At 33.1% G+C, this 16,169-nt stretch overlaps 2 protein-coding genes across 3 annotated transcripts in view; one reads left to right on the top strand and one right to left on the bottom strand.

Moving 5' to 3' along the window:
- On the bottom strand, positions 1–5,671 carry LOC106157193 (V-type proton ATPase subunit C 1-B). Its single transcript, XM_013532765.3, has 13 exons — positions 5,505–5,671; positions 4,811–4,979; positions 4,450–4,517; positions 4,156–4,241; positions 3,860–3,954; positions 3,474–3,565; positions 3,208–3,306; positions 2,707–2,775; positions 2,488–2,580; positions 2,193–2,286; positions 1,902–1,999; positions 1,509–1,638; positions 1–1,235 (listed from the first exon to the last, which is right to left on the bottom strand). Exons 2-13 carry the CDS (start codon positions 4,940–4,942, stop codon positions 1,140–1,142), a joined length of 1,152 nt encoding a protein of 383 aa, XP_013388219.1. The 5' UTR covers positions 4,943–4,979; positions 5,505–5,671; the 3' UTR covers positions 1–1,139.
- The window catches only part of LOC106157192 (uncharacterized), a 25,352-nt gene continuing 14,852 nt past the window's right edge, over positions 5,670–16,169 (top strand). Inside the window, exons 1-2 of one of the 2 annotated variants that reach the window (XM_087014404.1) lie at positions 5,719–5,886; positions 6,395–6,440. In XM_087014404.1, the coding sequence (XP_086870530.1) occupies positions 6,410–6,440 (31 nt within the window). In that variant the 5' untranslated portion in view covers positions 5,719–5,886; positions 6,395–6,409. Of the gene's footprint in view, positions 5,887–6,394; positions 6,441–16,169 lie in introns of both variants that reach the window. The other variant, XM_013532762.2, reaches the window with a different exon arrangement.

A 16,169-nucleotide genomic window follows, 5' to 3' on the forward strand; every position in this document is an offset into this window, starting at 1 on the left:
TGTGAGAAGCATTGCACTTTATTTGGGGGGGGGGGAATTACAAGTACCAAGCAACAATATACAACAAAGCCCCTGAAATGATATACATTTACTGCCCATTTTACTCGTGTTTTTACATGAATGTACAAGTTACTACAGTATCTAGCAATTAACAGCACAATCAACTTGGGAATTTTAACCATGCACAGTGCATAAACCACATAGTAATATATATATATATATATATATATATATATATATATATATATATATATATGATGCCCAAATTCAACATGGAGAATGTTTATACAATTGACTTTTGGAAATAATACATCCATTTAATAGAAAATATTTATTCAGAACTGTAATGGTGATGATGCCTGGTTTTTGCAGGGCGAAATACGTCAGCTATTCACAGCTTGGGTTTCTGAAATACAAAATGCCTCATTACTTTTCATGCTGTTGTGCATGTTCAGAGTTCTCCCCTCCGAAAAATCTTGGTGGATGATTATACTTAAATCTAATACTTGCAAGAAAAATGTCTAATTTGTAGTGCATTTTTCATATTTGGCATTGTTAAATAAAATCTGAGCACCATATTATGTGTGACTGAAGTTTAACCACTTGGAACTTAGCATTTCAATTACTTAACATGATTTAATTAATGTTGATGGTTGATATGACAGCAGTAAATACGATTCATATTTATGCATCTAATAGCTATGAACAAACATATCAATGTTAACAAATTCACCTTAAACTGATTTTTCAGATATCAGTTATTGTATGAAACTATAGAATCCCAACATCTACATGACCTGTACCAAAACCACAAAGAACCCCTGACGACTCAAAATCTGTGTTTAACAAAATGTTGTGATATTATTTACCATTGGGTGTCTGTTTACATATTATTGCTTAATAATAATAATAATAATAATAATAATAATAATAATAACAAACACCCCAACATCTGTGAAAATAATTATCTACACTGCACTGTGCATTTGTCTGCTTTATTCTACATCATTCTCTCAATCTTTTAAATCCCATTGCCGAATGCCTAAGTTCTCAAGATGTACTATTCACAGTCTTGTTATCACAAAGACAGGAAAAATGAAAGTAACTTGAGTATTGAAATATGGTACACCAAGTGAAGTTCAAAATTTGGCAACATCCAACATATCTACATTGATTTTGTAAAACACATAGGGATAATACTCTTGTGATGCAAGTCCTAACCCAGGGATGTCAATCTGAAAAGAGAAAGAAAAAATATAATAATAAGTGTAATGTCTCACAGATCATAATTATTACTGAACACATGAGATGAATATCTTAACATCTATCCAAATTGTGATTTCATCTTCACATCTTAAAGAAAGTAATGTACATTGAACACAAATGAAAGCATCTGCACCCCCCCCCCCCAAAAAAAATAAAATGATGCCAAAAGAGAAAAAAATGGATTCAAAAAATTGATATTAAACTGATAATTTAATAACTGATATGAAAAGAGGGCTTTTTACCTCCTTTTCAGCTGTGTATGCAGTGTTGTCTAGATGGGAGTAAAGCTGATTGAGGACATCTCTTAACCTTTTCATGGTCTTTTTATAGGGGTGGAGCAGCATGGCTTGGAAGTTCACTGGCAATCCATACCTGAAGGGAGGAAGCATTATACTTGGTCATGGTCTATCTGAATTAAGTTATTTGTTGTATACAAATGTGTAACTAATAAACCATGGTACCATGGTAACAGATATAAATTTACTGAAATAAACCACACTCTGTGATATCATGTGACTATTTAAAAAAATGATGTCAAGTATTATGTTTTTATCTCTAATCATGACATGAAACTGAATGTCAGAAAAAATAGGTTTGAAAAACAAGATGATTCTTATAAATATATGCATGAATACCTCAAAACTGATTCCACAAACACTCTCAAAGCTTTGACATGGATCCATGCAGTGAATGCTTCACTGAAGTTCACCTTGAGCCATCTGACCAATGGGCCCTAAAATAGATTAATATATTATTAATATTTGGACTAACCAAAGATAAAAATGAAAATAAAAAACAAGTTATTTACATTATTTAAGCACAATATTATTTGCAACTGAAATATAGCACCTTGCTTTAGTCCAATATACCCACACATCACACATCTCAACATACATGCATGCTCTTAAGTAATACTTTAAACTTACAAACTGCCGCTTTTTATCAGCTTCTAGCTTGGAGATTTCATTTTTGCCAGCCATCAGTTGTTCTTCATCATACACAAAGTCTCTCACAATAAACCTAAACAGGTATAGGGATCCTGAATTATTCATCTTCATATTATCCTTTCTTTTGCATCAATAAACATAGACAACACCCATAAATTACTGGCGCAAGTTTTATTAATTTTAACGTAAATCAGTTTTAATGTTTAAAATATGTTCCAAAGTCTGCAAACTTAAAACAAAACGATTACAAAGCTATGACTACGCCTTCACTTACTTGTGCTCCCTGCAGTGGTGCTTAAACTCATCAACAACCCTCTTGAACAATGTCACAGTAAACAGGCCATACTCATTATCCTCAGCAAGTAAACTGGAAAAAAACGTGGAGTCATAAAATATATATCATTCCAGTTGGGCAGAACAAGATGAATGTTAGTACTGTACAAATAGAGCCTTCTCTTATAAAACCTGGAGACTATTTGCTATTCTTCCCTACCTGGTTGATCTAGGTACCACCATATCAGTCAAAGTTTCATATTTCAGCTTCCATTCGGGGTAGAATTGTCTGAAATGTACAATGAAATGTACAATTATGAATATTTCTGACTGTTTATGTTTTACATCTCCTCCTATTGTACAGCATAAATACAACAGAATCTAACTGCACTGTGCTGTATGCACTTTGATGATAAAAACCGAAATCCCATAAAGGTCTTTAATGGTATTGTTGTATTGAAATACCCCAGCCACAAACAAAACTACCAGAAATAATGGAAATAAGTTAAGCATTTGGAAGATAGATTTTGCCATACTTCCTCAGTTTCTCAAACAGAATACAATGACAAAGAATCCCAAGTCTTTTAAACAGTCACTTTCATATACCTGCAAGGTTATTTCAGATAGATAAATTTTGTACAAGCAATATTTCACTTTCCTTACACTTCTTAACCTCTTTCTATAATACAGGCAATATTCAAATGAAAACATATTTTCTTACTTTGGTACGCAAACCACAACAGTCTGCAAATACTCTGAAGACAAAACAAAGTCCTCCTTCTTCACCATGTCACCTATGTTTCTGGTCAAAAGACTGCCACTACAGAAATACAAAGAAAAGAGAAGGTTATTCTCATTTTATGATGGGATGTTCCTTTCAAAGCTGTATGCAAATAAAAGATAGGTAAGCATTTAAAAAGCAACTTATATGAAAAAAAAAAATCAAATAAGAACTTAGCATATATGACAAGGCTTTGTTGCACTTACGTAGCTTTCCTTTCTAATGACTGTAAATTTTGCTTGAGGTTGTTGTAGTTTGATGCTTTTGATTTCAAGTCCGAGTCAATCTGTGACACTTGCTGTTCGTTAAAAAATGAATCAATATTGTAAGTTAAACTTTACTTAAATATGTCTGTGTGCGTGCGTGCGTGCATGTTTTAGTTTGCATTGTAATTTGATAACAAGATGAAGTTAATTAACATTTTGATTAGTTTCTTAAAGAGGCAAAAATGAATAAAGATAACAGTATAAAAATTCTAACTATTGTAAACATGAATTACAATTTTCTTAATGACATAAGAGCAATAAGTTTCACTCTTAAGACAGGAACAGCTGACTTTTTCAATTCAAACTGCAGTAAAGTGTTATTTTACCTTGCTTATAATGTCAGCTATATTTTTCAGTGACTGTTTGATGGGGTATTTAGCCATGTCCCATTGAAATCTGGTCAAATAGGTATTCAAGTCCACTAAAAGTAAATGCATTAAGGGAGAATAATAAGAGCTGAGTCTTACCATAATTAACTCCCAATATTGGAACTTAATAAAATCAATTAATAGATTAATTAATAAACATATGAATGAATGAATGAATGCTTTAACTAATCTGCACATTGCATAACATATATGGTGCATGTATAATTTGTATGATATAAGTTTAAACCACTTACTCCCATTAGCAAGCAGGTTTTCTTGAAGCTTATCACGTTGTTCTTCCAGAACATCTCCAAGGTACTGGGCAACCTTCCTGGCAATGCTGTAAGTACATTTCATCTGCATAAGTAGACCTAATGAATTCGTATAATATTCCAAAACAGAAGAAACCTAATGGTTATTTTCCTACAAAGGCAAACCAAGTGCAACTTATTTGCATCTAAAGATTTTTACTTTGAAGTATCCAATATATATAATTATATAATTAAAAAAAGACAAATTGCTCTGAGCCCTGACAAAGCTGATCCTACCCTTCACAAAAGGCATCCAGTTTCCCTAGATCATCTGACATACCAACCAAAACATCAAGAGTGCCAACCTTTGAAAATTGAAAACAATAATAATAAGAATAATAATAAAACATACATTTGTATAAAAATGGAAGTTATATCTTGTGCATTTTGATAATCTTTTACACTCATTTTAGTCAAAAGATAAATCAAACAGTTAAGTGCCAGTTATAAGATTACTGATTACTAAGATTTTCGCCTTTGGAAACTTACAAATATATCTCCTTCAGCTATGGCCTTTAAATTGCAACATATAATGTCTGCACAGTGAACTGTTCTTTTTTGTGCTACATTTCATTAAAATTCTACAACTGATATTGACCTTTAAATCTGGAATGTTCAATTTGTAATTGACTGAAAGGTTTTGTTGCTGAGACACTTCATTATTGAGTTTTTCCCACGTCTGCTGACAGGTCTTCTCTCCTGGTGCAGAGATCAGCCAGTATTCTGTCATCGTTAGATGGTGAGCTTTCACAATCCAATAAATATATCTGGGAAAAAAGTAGAAGAAAGGAAACAACATAAAACATAGTCAGACTGGTTAGTTTGCAAAGGCGTCCTTGCATAGGCGTTAGTGCTGTTGACAAAAATGTAGGTAAAAGATTTGTTATCTAACTAACCAACATTTTACAGTTATGAATGTCTGTATCTTTCATGCATTAGCATATAAAGTACATAACAGAAAACAATAATAGACGGCTAACGGCAGTAATGCCTAAAACTTAGATCAGTCTCTCTTTTAAGTTATAATAATTAAGCGGAGAGAGACAACACAGGTAACAGCGTGTCGATGAAATATTCTTAATCTATTTCTGAGCTTGATAAAAACAGCATCTTCATAAAACTACAGTGTTATCTGCAAAACTAAGGGTATTAGCGTATAGTAGCAGTCAAAATATTACTGTCAGCATTGGAATCGAGTCGGCAACTCAGACAGGACGATGCCAACACAGTATCCGAATCGATATTCTTATTAAACGCAACATTTTAAATTTGTCAATCCCATAAAAACTTACCTATGTTATCTACGGAATAGATGGGGACAGCGGAATAGTCCCTGGCCTCTTACTTTTAGGTAGATCTGGAGAAGTTAAGAAAATAAAATTTTCTAGATGTATCGGTCAGCCATTTTGACATTTCACGTGATACTCGTGACCTTGTGGCCTATTTAGCTAATGCGCATGGTTAAACTGTAGGTCACTTCCGCAAACAAAGACTGGTTGAGAATGAATGAGTACACTACATGATGCTTCTCTAACAAAGTTAGAGTCATGGGCTGTAGCAGCAGCACAGGTTCAAATGCAGACGATGGAGGAGCATATAAACCAGACGTGAAAATGACTGTTGGTTCCCAGGTCCGATGGCAGGAAAAGTGTCCTCGTTTGATTTTCCTACTAGGTACGTACCAAAGCAGCGGTGGCACTGGAAGTAGATTGCTCTTGGCTGCTACTGCTAGTATTGCATTGCGCTATAGTAACTTGGCTTTAGAATAGACATTGCTTTTTAAAATAAATAATACTCGTCAGGAAAATAAAAATGCTCGTTCACACCTCCCAGTCAGTTTAAATTAGCAATGATGCATTATATGTAGTATTTCCATGTGTTCATTCCATCAGTCAACTTCTTTCACTTAAGTATTAATTAATGATTGAATGTTGCTAATTAGTCATTGCAGTTTAATATAACTTATCCCAAGGCTAGTAGAGTTTAGATTCATTGTGCTGGTTAAAATGCTGATTTTTGGACTGTAATAGGTTCAAGTTTAATGTGTACAGTTCAGAACAAATATTCTAAATGATTAGATTTGTTAAAGATGATATGCTTTAAATTCCATAGAAAAATATTGAAATAAGTTTTGAATTCTATAACAGTCATAGATCTATCTTTTTTATTTATTATTTCATAGTTTTCACTTCTGGTAATGGTTTTGGGTGGAACTGGTAACAGAGGAGGTTGGTTTGGAGAACAGTTTTTCACACAGATTTGAATTATCATTTATTTTGATAGAAAAAAAGAAGAGGGAGTGTGAGGAAATTTGTTTGGCTTTTAAATTGTCTTTCTTGTCAGTTGTTATTTATTCATTTTTAATGAAGAAAGTTAACGAATGAAAAAAAAAAAATAAATAATGTCAAAAATATAATGATAATGGTCAATCCAAGATTTTTCAAAGGCAGATTTGATAAGCATAACATGTTGTATGTAGACATGGTTTTTATCCAAGAGACATTCATTAACTTTTGCATGGTGACAACTTTCAACTTAACAGTTCATTTATCCGGCTTATTACTCTTGATGCTGCCACTAATATTGCAATTTATTTTGAATCGATTTTTTTAGACCTGCTCCCAGTTATCCATACTAATGACTATCATCAGCGATAACAAATTACATACTATCATTACAACAGAGGCATTCATTGACTTTCTGTAGACTCTCAAATAGCTTGACTGATTGACCTTTTCAGCTCAGTTGGGACCTTGTGTTGATCTACACTTGTCTCTATTATTTTGTTTCTCTTGAGGTGAATAACAAGCAACTCAGGCTCCATCATAAGGCTAATTCAGTCATTAAAACTGATGTTGCTGAACTCGACTATTTAGGTTTTGTGAAGAACTAGACTGACACCAACTGAAGATAACACTTACCGAAAGCACCAGACTTCTTATATAACATACACTTACTTAATCATATTTAGGTAGTCAGAAGCAATGATTGTGAATTAAAAATTGGAAATGGGCATTTCTTTACAATGTCCATGTTTTAGTGCTTTAGACCATTTCCAAAAACAGTAAACTCAAAAATAATTATAACTTCCTAAAAACCATGATTCACTATTTGAAGATGTGTTTCAAGCCTTTTGCAAAAACATTTGTGGTACATTTTTTCACCTTTGGAAAATTGGATATTTTTTGGCACAGCAGAACATTGATTTAAAAAAACCCTTATTTCAAGAGAGAATTGCAAGATAAATGATGAAGATCATATGGCTTGTTTTGGTAAATCTGCTATTGAGCTCAATACCAATACAGGTGGTGATGCTTATAAATCCCAAGATTGTGTAACAGAAATAAATTAGTTTTTTTTTATAGTGCCTTGGATAAGATTCTAAGGCTCCTGGGAGGTAAGGTGATGTGAAATATCTTGCCTCACACTCAAACATCTTTTGTCACCTGGATTTTTATGTACAGACACAGATGTGTCTGTACATATAGCCATCATCTGCATCTGTCGTCGCCGTCGCCGTCGTCGTCGCCGTCGCCGTGCACTTTTACCGATAACACTATAAGTGGAAAACCATTTTACCTTTTGACTTGAAACTTGCAGAACTGATGAATATTCATAATACGCAGGTCAAGTTCGAAAATCAGCATGATCGGGTCACTTTTAGGGAATTTATGCAGTTTTTTCACTTTTTTCAGCATATATGCAGCACCGATAACACGATAAGTGGAAAACCATTTTACCTTTTGACTTGAAACTTACAGAACTGATGAATATTCATAATACGCAGGTCAAGTTCGAAAATCAGCATGATCGGGTCACTTGTAGGGAATTTATGCTGTTTTTTCACTTTTTTCAGCATATATGCAGCACCGATAACACGATAAGTGGAAAACCATTTTACCTTTTGACTTGAAACTTACAGAACTGATGAATATTCATAATACGCAGGTCAAGTTCGAAAATCAGCATGATTGGGCTATTTTGAGAGAATTTATGCTGTTTTTTCACTATTTTCAATATAAATGCAACACTGATAACACAATATAAGAAAAACGGATTGGCCAATTGTAATTATACTCACAGGAGTGGTCAATCTTACAAAAACGCAGGTTGAGTTCGAAAATCAGCATAATCGGGCCATTATTTTAGAAGTTATACTGTTTTTTTCACATTTCCTCAGATTCAATTCTTAAGCATGTTAACAGTCTCATTATTTAACTAATAAGATGCCTAAAAGTGTTTGTTTGATATTTCCTGCATCTTTACAACATTGTTAGTTGATTATGTAAAAAACATGGTAAACTTGTTATCATGTATTGTGTAATAAAGTGTCAAAAATGGAAATAAACTCATATCATTGCAGTTTGTCAGATTCAATCATCCACTATGTTCAGAATCTCAGAATGGAGGAAATTGGACATTTAACACTGTTCTATTGATACTTTTCCCATCTCATCAAATTTTTTAGTTGGTCATATAAAAATGGCAGTAAAATGTTTATTTTGTTTTATGTTAAAAAAGTGTTAAAAATGGAAATAAACCCATTTCAGAACAGTGCTGTCTTGTTTACATTTTGGCATTTTCAAGGCGTGACTTTGAAGTTCCATGGGCCTGAAGACCTTTGCTAGTCACATTTTCTGCATATCTGTGATACAAATATTTTATAATTAAAAATTGATGGTCATTAAGCTGTTAAACATTATGTAATATTGCATCAAAATTTGAAGAAACCCCTATTTTGGGCACTGCTTCCATGATGACCATTTAAGGAAAATCATGTCACTTACTGTTCTCAAACTTACAGGAAAGAAACATGGGACTAAAATACAGCTTCAGTAGGCAATGCAGTCTGTTTGGTTTTTTTCTTTTTTTTTTGCAGTTAAACAGTTTTTTTGTGAAAATTTAATTTTTCACATATTGGCATTTTCAAGGTGTGACTTTAAAGTTCCATGATCTTGAAGACTTTTGCTTGTCACATTTTCTGAATGTCCATGTTACTAATATTTTATTAATAACATTTGATTGTCATTATGCTGTTAAACATTATTTAATGTTGTATCAAAATTTGAAGAAACCCCTATTTTGGGCACTGCTCCTATGATGATCATTTAAGGGAAATCATGTCACTTACTGTTCTCAAACTTATAGGAAAGAAACATGGGACTAAAATACAGCTTCAATAGGCAACGCAGTCTGTTTGGTAAATTTTTCTGGCAATTTAACAGTTTTTTGTGAAAATTTAATTTTTCACTTATTTTTTCACTTTTCAGCATATATGCAACCCTGTAAACACATTTTAAGGAAAACTGTTAGGCCAATTGTCATTAAACTCACAGGAGTGGTCAATCTTACTAAAACGCAGGTTGAGTTCGAAAATCAGCATAATCGGGCCATTATTTTATAAGTTATGCTGTTTTTTCACATTTCCTCAGATTCAGTTCTTAGGCATGTTAACAGTCTTATTATTTAACTAATAAGATACGTAAAAGTGTTTGTTTGACATTTCCTGCATCTTTACAACATTGTTATTTGATTATGTAAAAATGATGGTAAACTTGTTATCGTGTATTGTGTAATAAAGTGTCAAAAATGGAAATAAACTCATATCATTGCAGTTTGTCAGATTCAATCATTCACTATGTTCAGAATCTCAGAATGGAAGAAATTGGACATTTAACACTGTTCTATTGATATTTTTCACATCTCATCAATTTTCTTAGTTGATCATATAAAAAATGGCAGTATCCTATTAATTTTGTTTTATGTTAAAAAAGTGTTAAAAATGGAAATAAACCCATTTCAGAACAGTGCAGTCTTGTTTACATTTTGGCATTTTTAAGGTGTGACTGTGAAGTTCCATCGGCCTAAAAACCTTTGTTAGTCACGTTTTCTGTTTGTCCATGATACTAATATTTTATTATTAAAAATTGATGGTCATTATGCTGTTAAACATTATGTAATATTGCATCAAAATTTGAAAAAAACCTATTTTGGGCACTGCTCCCATGATGACCATTTAAGAAAAACCATGTCACTTATTGTTCTCAAACAGTACAGTTAATATGTACAGATGTATTTGTACATATTGCCATCACCTGCATCTGTCGTCGCCGTCGTTGCCATCACTGTCCCTGTCGCTGGGGCTGTGCACTTTCATTGTAAACACGATAAGTGGAAGAAAGGTTTATTTTTTGGCTGTATATTTACAGAGCTGATGAATATTCATAAAATGCAGGTCAAATTCGAAAATCGGCAGGATCAGGCCACTATTTTAGTAGTTATGCTTTTTTTTATGTACAGACACAGATGTGCCTGTACATATAGCCATCATCTGCGTCTGTCGTCGCCGTCGCCGTGCACTTTTACCGATAACACGATAAGTGGAAAACTGTTTTTTCTTTTGGCTTGAAACTTACAGAACTGATGAATATTCTTAATACGCAGGTCAAGTTCGAAAATCAGCATGATCGGGTCACTTATAGGGAATTTACGCTGTTTTTATGTACAGACACAGATGTGTCTGTACATATAGCCATCATCTGCGTCTGTCGTCGCCTTCGCTGTCGTCGCCGTCGTCGCCGTCGCCGTGCACTTTTACCGATAACACGATAAGTGGAAAACCATTTTACCTTTTGACTTGAAACTTGCAGAACTGATGAATATTCATAATACGCAGGTCAAGTTCGAAAATCAGCATGATCGGGTCACTTTTAGGGAATTTATGCTGTTTTTTCACTTTTTTCAGCATATATGCAGCACCGATAACACGATAAGTGGAAAACCATTTTACCTTTTGACTTGAAACTTACAGAACTGATGAATATTCATAATACCCAGTCAAGTTCGAAAATCAGCATGATCGGGTCACTTTTAGGGAATTTATGCTGTTTTTTCACTTTTTCAGCATATATGCAGCCCCGATAACACGATAAGTGGAAAACCATTTTTATGTACAGACACAGATGTGTCTGTACATATAGCCATCATCTGCGTCTGTCTTCGCCGTCGTCGCCGTGCACTTTTACCGATAACACGATAAGTGGAAAACTGTTTTTTCTTTTGGCTTGAAACTTACAGAACTGATGAATATTCGTAATACGCAGGTCAAGTTCGAAAATCAGCATGATCGGGTCACTTATAGGGAATTTATGCTGTTTTTTCACTTTTTCAGCATATATGCAGCCCCGATAACACGATAAGTGGAAAATCATTTTACCTTTTGGCTTGAAACTTACAGAACTGATGAATATTCATAATACGCAGGTCAAGTTCGAAAATCAGCATGATCGGGTCACTTATAGGGAATTTATGCTGTTTTTTCACTTTTTTCAGCATATATGCAGCCCCGATAACACGATAAGTGGAAAATCATTTTACCTTTTGGCTTGAAACTTACAGAACTGATGTATATTCATATTACGCAGGTCAAGTTCGAAAATCAGCATGATCGGGTCACTTATAGGGAATTTATGCTGTTTTTTCACTTTTTTCAGCATATATGCAGCGCCGATAACACGATAAGTGGAAAACCATTTTACCTTTTGGCTTGAAACTTACAGAACTGATGAATATTCATAATACGCAGGTCAAGTCCGAAAATCAGCGTGATTGGGTCATTTTTAGTGAATTTAGGCTATTTTTTCTCTTTTTTCAGCATATATGCAGCACCGATAACACCATAAATGGAAAACCATTTTACCTTTTGGCTTGAAACTTACAAAACTGATGAATATTCAAAATATGCAGGTCAAGTTTGAAAATCAGCATGATCGGGCCATTTTTAGGGATGTTATGCTGTTTTTTCACTTCTTTCAACATATATGCAACGCTAATAACACAATATAAGAAAAACAGATAGGCCAATTGTCATTATACTCACAGGAGTAGTCAAACTAACTAAAACGCAGGTTGAGTTCCAAAATCAGCATAATCGGGCCATTCTTTTAGAAGTTATGCTGTTTTTTCACATTTCCTCAGATTCAATTGTTAGGCATATTTACAGTCTCATTATTGAACTAATAAGATACGTAAAAGTGTTTGTTTGACATTTCCTGCATCTTAATAACATTGTTAGTTGATTATGTAAAAATGATGGTAAACTTGTTATTGTGTATTATGTTATAAAGTGTCAAAAATGAAAATAAACAAATATCATTGCAGTTTGTCAGATTCAATCATCTACTATATTCATTATCTCAGAATGGAGGAAATTGGACATTTAACACTGTTCTATTAATATTTTTCCCATCTCATCAATTTTGTTAGTTGATCATATACAAATGGTAGAAAACTGTTTATTTTGTTTTATGTTAAAAAAGTGTTTTAAAAATGGAAGTAAACCCATTGCAGAACAGTGCTGTCTTGTTTCAGCATATATGCAGCACCGATAACACGATAAGTGGAAAACCATTTTACCCTTTCCCTTGAAACTTACAATACTGATGAATATTCATAATACGCAGGTCAAGTTCGAAAATCAGCATGATCGGGTCATTTTTAGGGAAGTTATGCAGTTTTTCACTTTTTTCACCATATATGCAACACTGATAAAATGATAAGTGAAAAATCGTTTTACCTTTTGGCTTGAAACTTGCAGAACTAATGAATATTCATATTACGCAGGTCAAGTTCGAAAATCAGCATGCTCGGGTCATTTTTAGGGTAGTTATGCTGTTTTTTCACTTTTTTCAGCATATATGCAACACCGATAACACGATAAGTGGAAAACCATTTTACCTTTTGGTTTCAAACTTACAGAACTGATGAATATTCAAAATACGCAGGTCAAGTTTGAAAATCAGTATGATTGGGTCATTTTTAGGAAAGTTATGTTGTTTTTCACTTTTTTCAGCATATATGCAACACTGATAACATGATAAGTGGAAAACCATTTTACCTTTTGGTTTGAAACTTGCAGAACTAATGAATATTCATAATACGCAGGTCAAGTTTGAAAATCATCATCATCGGGTCATTTTTAGGGCAGTAATGCTGTTTTTTCACTTTTTTCAGCATGTATGCAACACCTTTGTGCTATATGATGGTACTGTATGGATGACAGTCTATAAAATTGTCCCTTGGGTGATCACTAATTAAATTAAGGTCTATAAAGTCACTTGCCTACTCATTAATTTTCAATTGGCCATTAAATGAGATTACATAAAACACTCCTTGAGATTTCCCTGTAAAGTCCCATAGGTTTAGCTCTCTTAACTGTGTCACAAAATTAGGATTTGGTGATAATTGTGCAGATAAATGGTGTTTAACATTGCAAATAAATTTACAACAAAAAGAATGTGTTATGCCAACATGCTATAGATGAATAACAGTGCTTTATTTTTCTGAAACTTGGTGGGGTTATTAATATCAAGTTAATACAGCTAGATTAAAAGTTTGAATAGCAGCTTTATTGGAATTTTTTACGTTTTATTTAAAATTTTTTTAAAATTATTTTTCAAACACAAGCATCTTCAAGATGTGATTTTATACTCCCATCCACCAGAAGTGCTGTGCATTTTCTGTATTTTTGTATATAATTGTTATTTCTTCAGATTTAATTCTTAGGCATGTTAACAGTCTCATTATGGAACTAATAAGATATGTAAAAGTGTTGTTTTGACATTTTCTGCTTCTTAACAATATTGTTTGTTGATTATATAAAAATGACGGTAAACCTGTTATAATATTGTGCATTGTGTAATAAAGTATCATAAATGGAAAGGAACTCATCATTGCAGTTTGTCAGATTTAATCATTCACTATGTTCAGCATCTGCAAATGGAGCAAATTGGACATTGAAAATTGTTCTATTGCTATTTTTCCTATGTCACCAATTTTCCCAGTTGAACATTTAAAAATGACAGTTTATTGATCATTTTGTTTTAAAAAAGGTGTTGAAAATGGAAAGAAAATCATTTCAGTACAGTTATCTCTTGTTTACATTTTGGCATTTTGAAAGTGTGACTCTGAACTTCCATGGCCTTGAAGACCTTCCCAAATCACATTTTCTGAATATTCATGATACTTTTATTTTTTTATAAAAAATTTGATGGTCATTATGCTGTTAAGTATTATGTTTTATTGCATGAAAGTTGAAGAAAACCCTATTTTGGACACTGCTGCCAGGATAGCGATTAAGGGAAAACCATGTTACTTACGATACTGAAACTTAGTGAAAAGTTTCATAAGACAGAAGTGCGCAGCTTGTGTTTGAAAACCAGTGTGATTGTTTTCTGTTTTGGAGGCAATGCAGGTTTATAGAGTGCTATACTGGCATTTTCAAGTTGTGACTTATCACTCCCATCTGCCAGGAGCCCTGTACTCTTACTTTGTAACATTTTCTGTATTTTGGTAAGTTACAAGAATGATTCTTAGGATTGACATACAGCCCCCCCCCATAAAAATTGTTTAAAAAAATTAATAATATATATATATATACATATATATATATATATTAATGAGTTTAAGCAATTTTTTTTTGTGTGTAATTTTCACTGTACCTCATTCTGGCATTTCCAAAGTTTAACTCTTATCAGCCTGACACCTTAGGGACTATTTCCAGACCCTATCACGCTAACTGTGGATCGATCTATCTCCATGGGAATTCTCGCTAAATTGCAATCAATGTAAGTGGCTTAGTTGTCTGTCACGCCTACTGAAACTGGCATGCCAGAATCCTTAGACTCTCAAACTGAAAGCAATTTAGTGAGAAACCCCTTGGAGTTGCATTGATCCTGTTAGATTGATCTAGGTATGGGAACTTAGTCTAATGCTTGATACACATTTTACTTTCATCCTAATCCAATTTTATGCAGAATAAGAATTTGATGTTGGCTATGCAGTTACAGTAAGCATAATACATTAGTTCATCAGAATTGACAGTATTCTATTTCTTGCGTTTTTATTTTCTGGTTTTTGTCTGTACATTTGACAGCTTTGCTGCCTTGTTTCTTTTGGCTTGAAACTTACAGAACTGATGAATATTCATAATACGCAGGTCAAGTTCGAAAATCAGCATGATCGGGCCATTTTTGGGGAATTTATGCTGTTTTTTCACTGTTTTCAGTATTTATGTAGCACCGATAACACGATAAGTGGAAAACCGTTTTACCTTTTGGCTTGAAACTTACAGAACTGATGAATATTCATAATACGCAGGTCAAGTTCGAAAATCAGCATGATCGGGCTATTAATATGGAAGTAATGCAGTTTTTTCACTTTTTTCAACATTTATGCAACACCGATAACACAATATTTGAAAAACCGTTTTACCTTTTGGCTTGAAACTTACAGAACTGATAAATATTCTTAAAACACAGGTCAAGTTCGAAAATCAGCATGATCAGGCCTTTTATATTGAAGTTATGCAGTTTTTTCACTTTTTTCAGCATTTATGCAACACCGATAACACAATATTTGAAAAACCATTTTACCTTTTGGCATGAAACTTACAGAACTGATGAATATCTATAATACGCAAGTCAAGTTTGAAAATTGGCATGATCAGAGCATTTTTATTAAAGTTTTGCTGTTTTTTCACTTTTTTTCAGCATATATGCAACACCTATAACACATTTTAAGGAAAATCGATTGCCCAATTGTCTTGAAATTCACAGTAGTGATCAGTGTTACTGAAATACAGATTAAGTTTTGAAAATAAGCTTGATCAGTAAAGGTTTGGTGAAGTTATACCTTTTTTTGTATATAAGTGTTTTTTTTCCTCAAATTTAATTCTCAGGCATGCTAACAGTCTCATTTTTGAACTAATTAGATATGTTAAGTTGTTCTTTTGACATTTTCTGCATCTTAACAACATTGTTAGTTGATTATAAAAAAATGATGGTAAACCTGATATTGTGTATTGTTTAATAAGTGACCAAAATGGAAAAAAAAAACACATATCTTTACAGTTTGTCAGATTCAACCATTCACTATGTTCAGAATTTCAGAATGGAGCA

Source organism: Lingula anatina, chromosome 1 (assembly GCF_051362555.1).
Source record: "Lingula anatina isolate TDL-2025a chromosome 1, LinAna3.0, whole genome shotgun sequence".
In the NCBI taxonomy this organism is placed as follows: Eukaryota; Metazoa; Brachiopoda; class Lingulata; order Lingulida; family Lingulidae; genus Lingula; species Lingula anatina.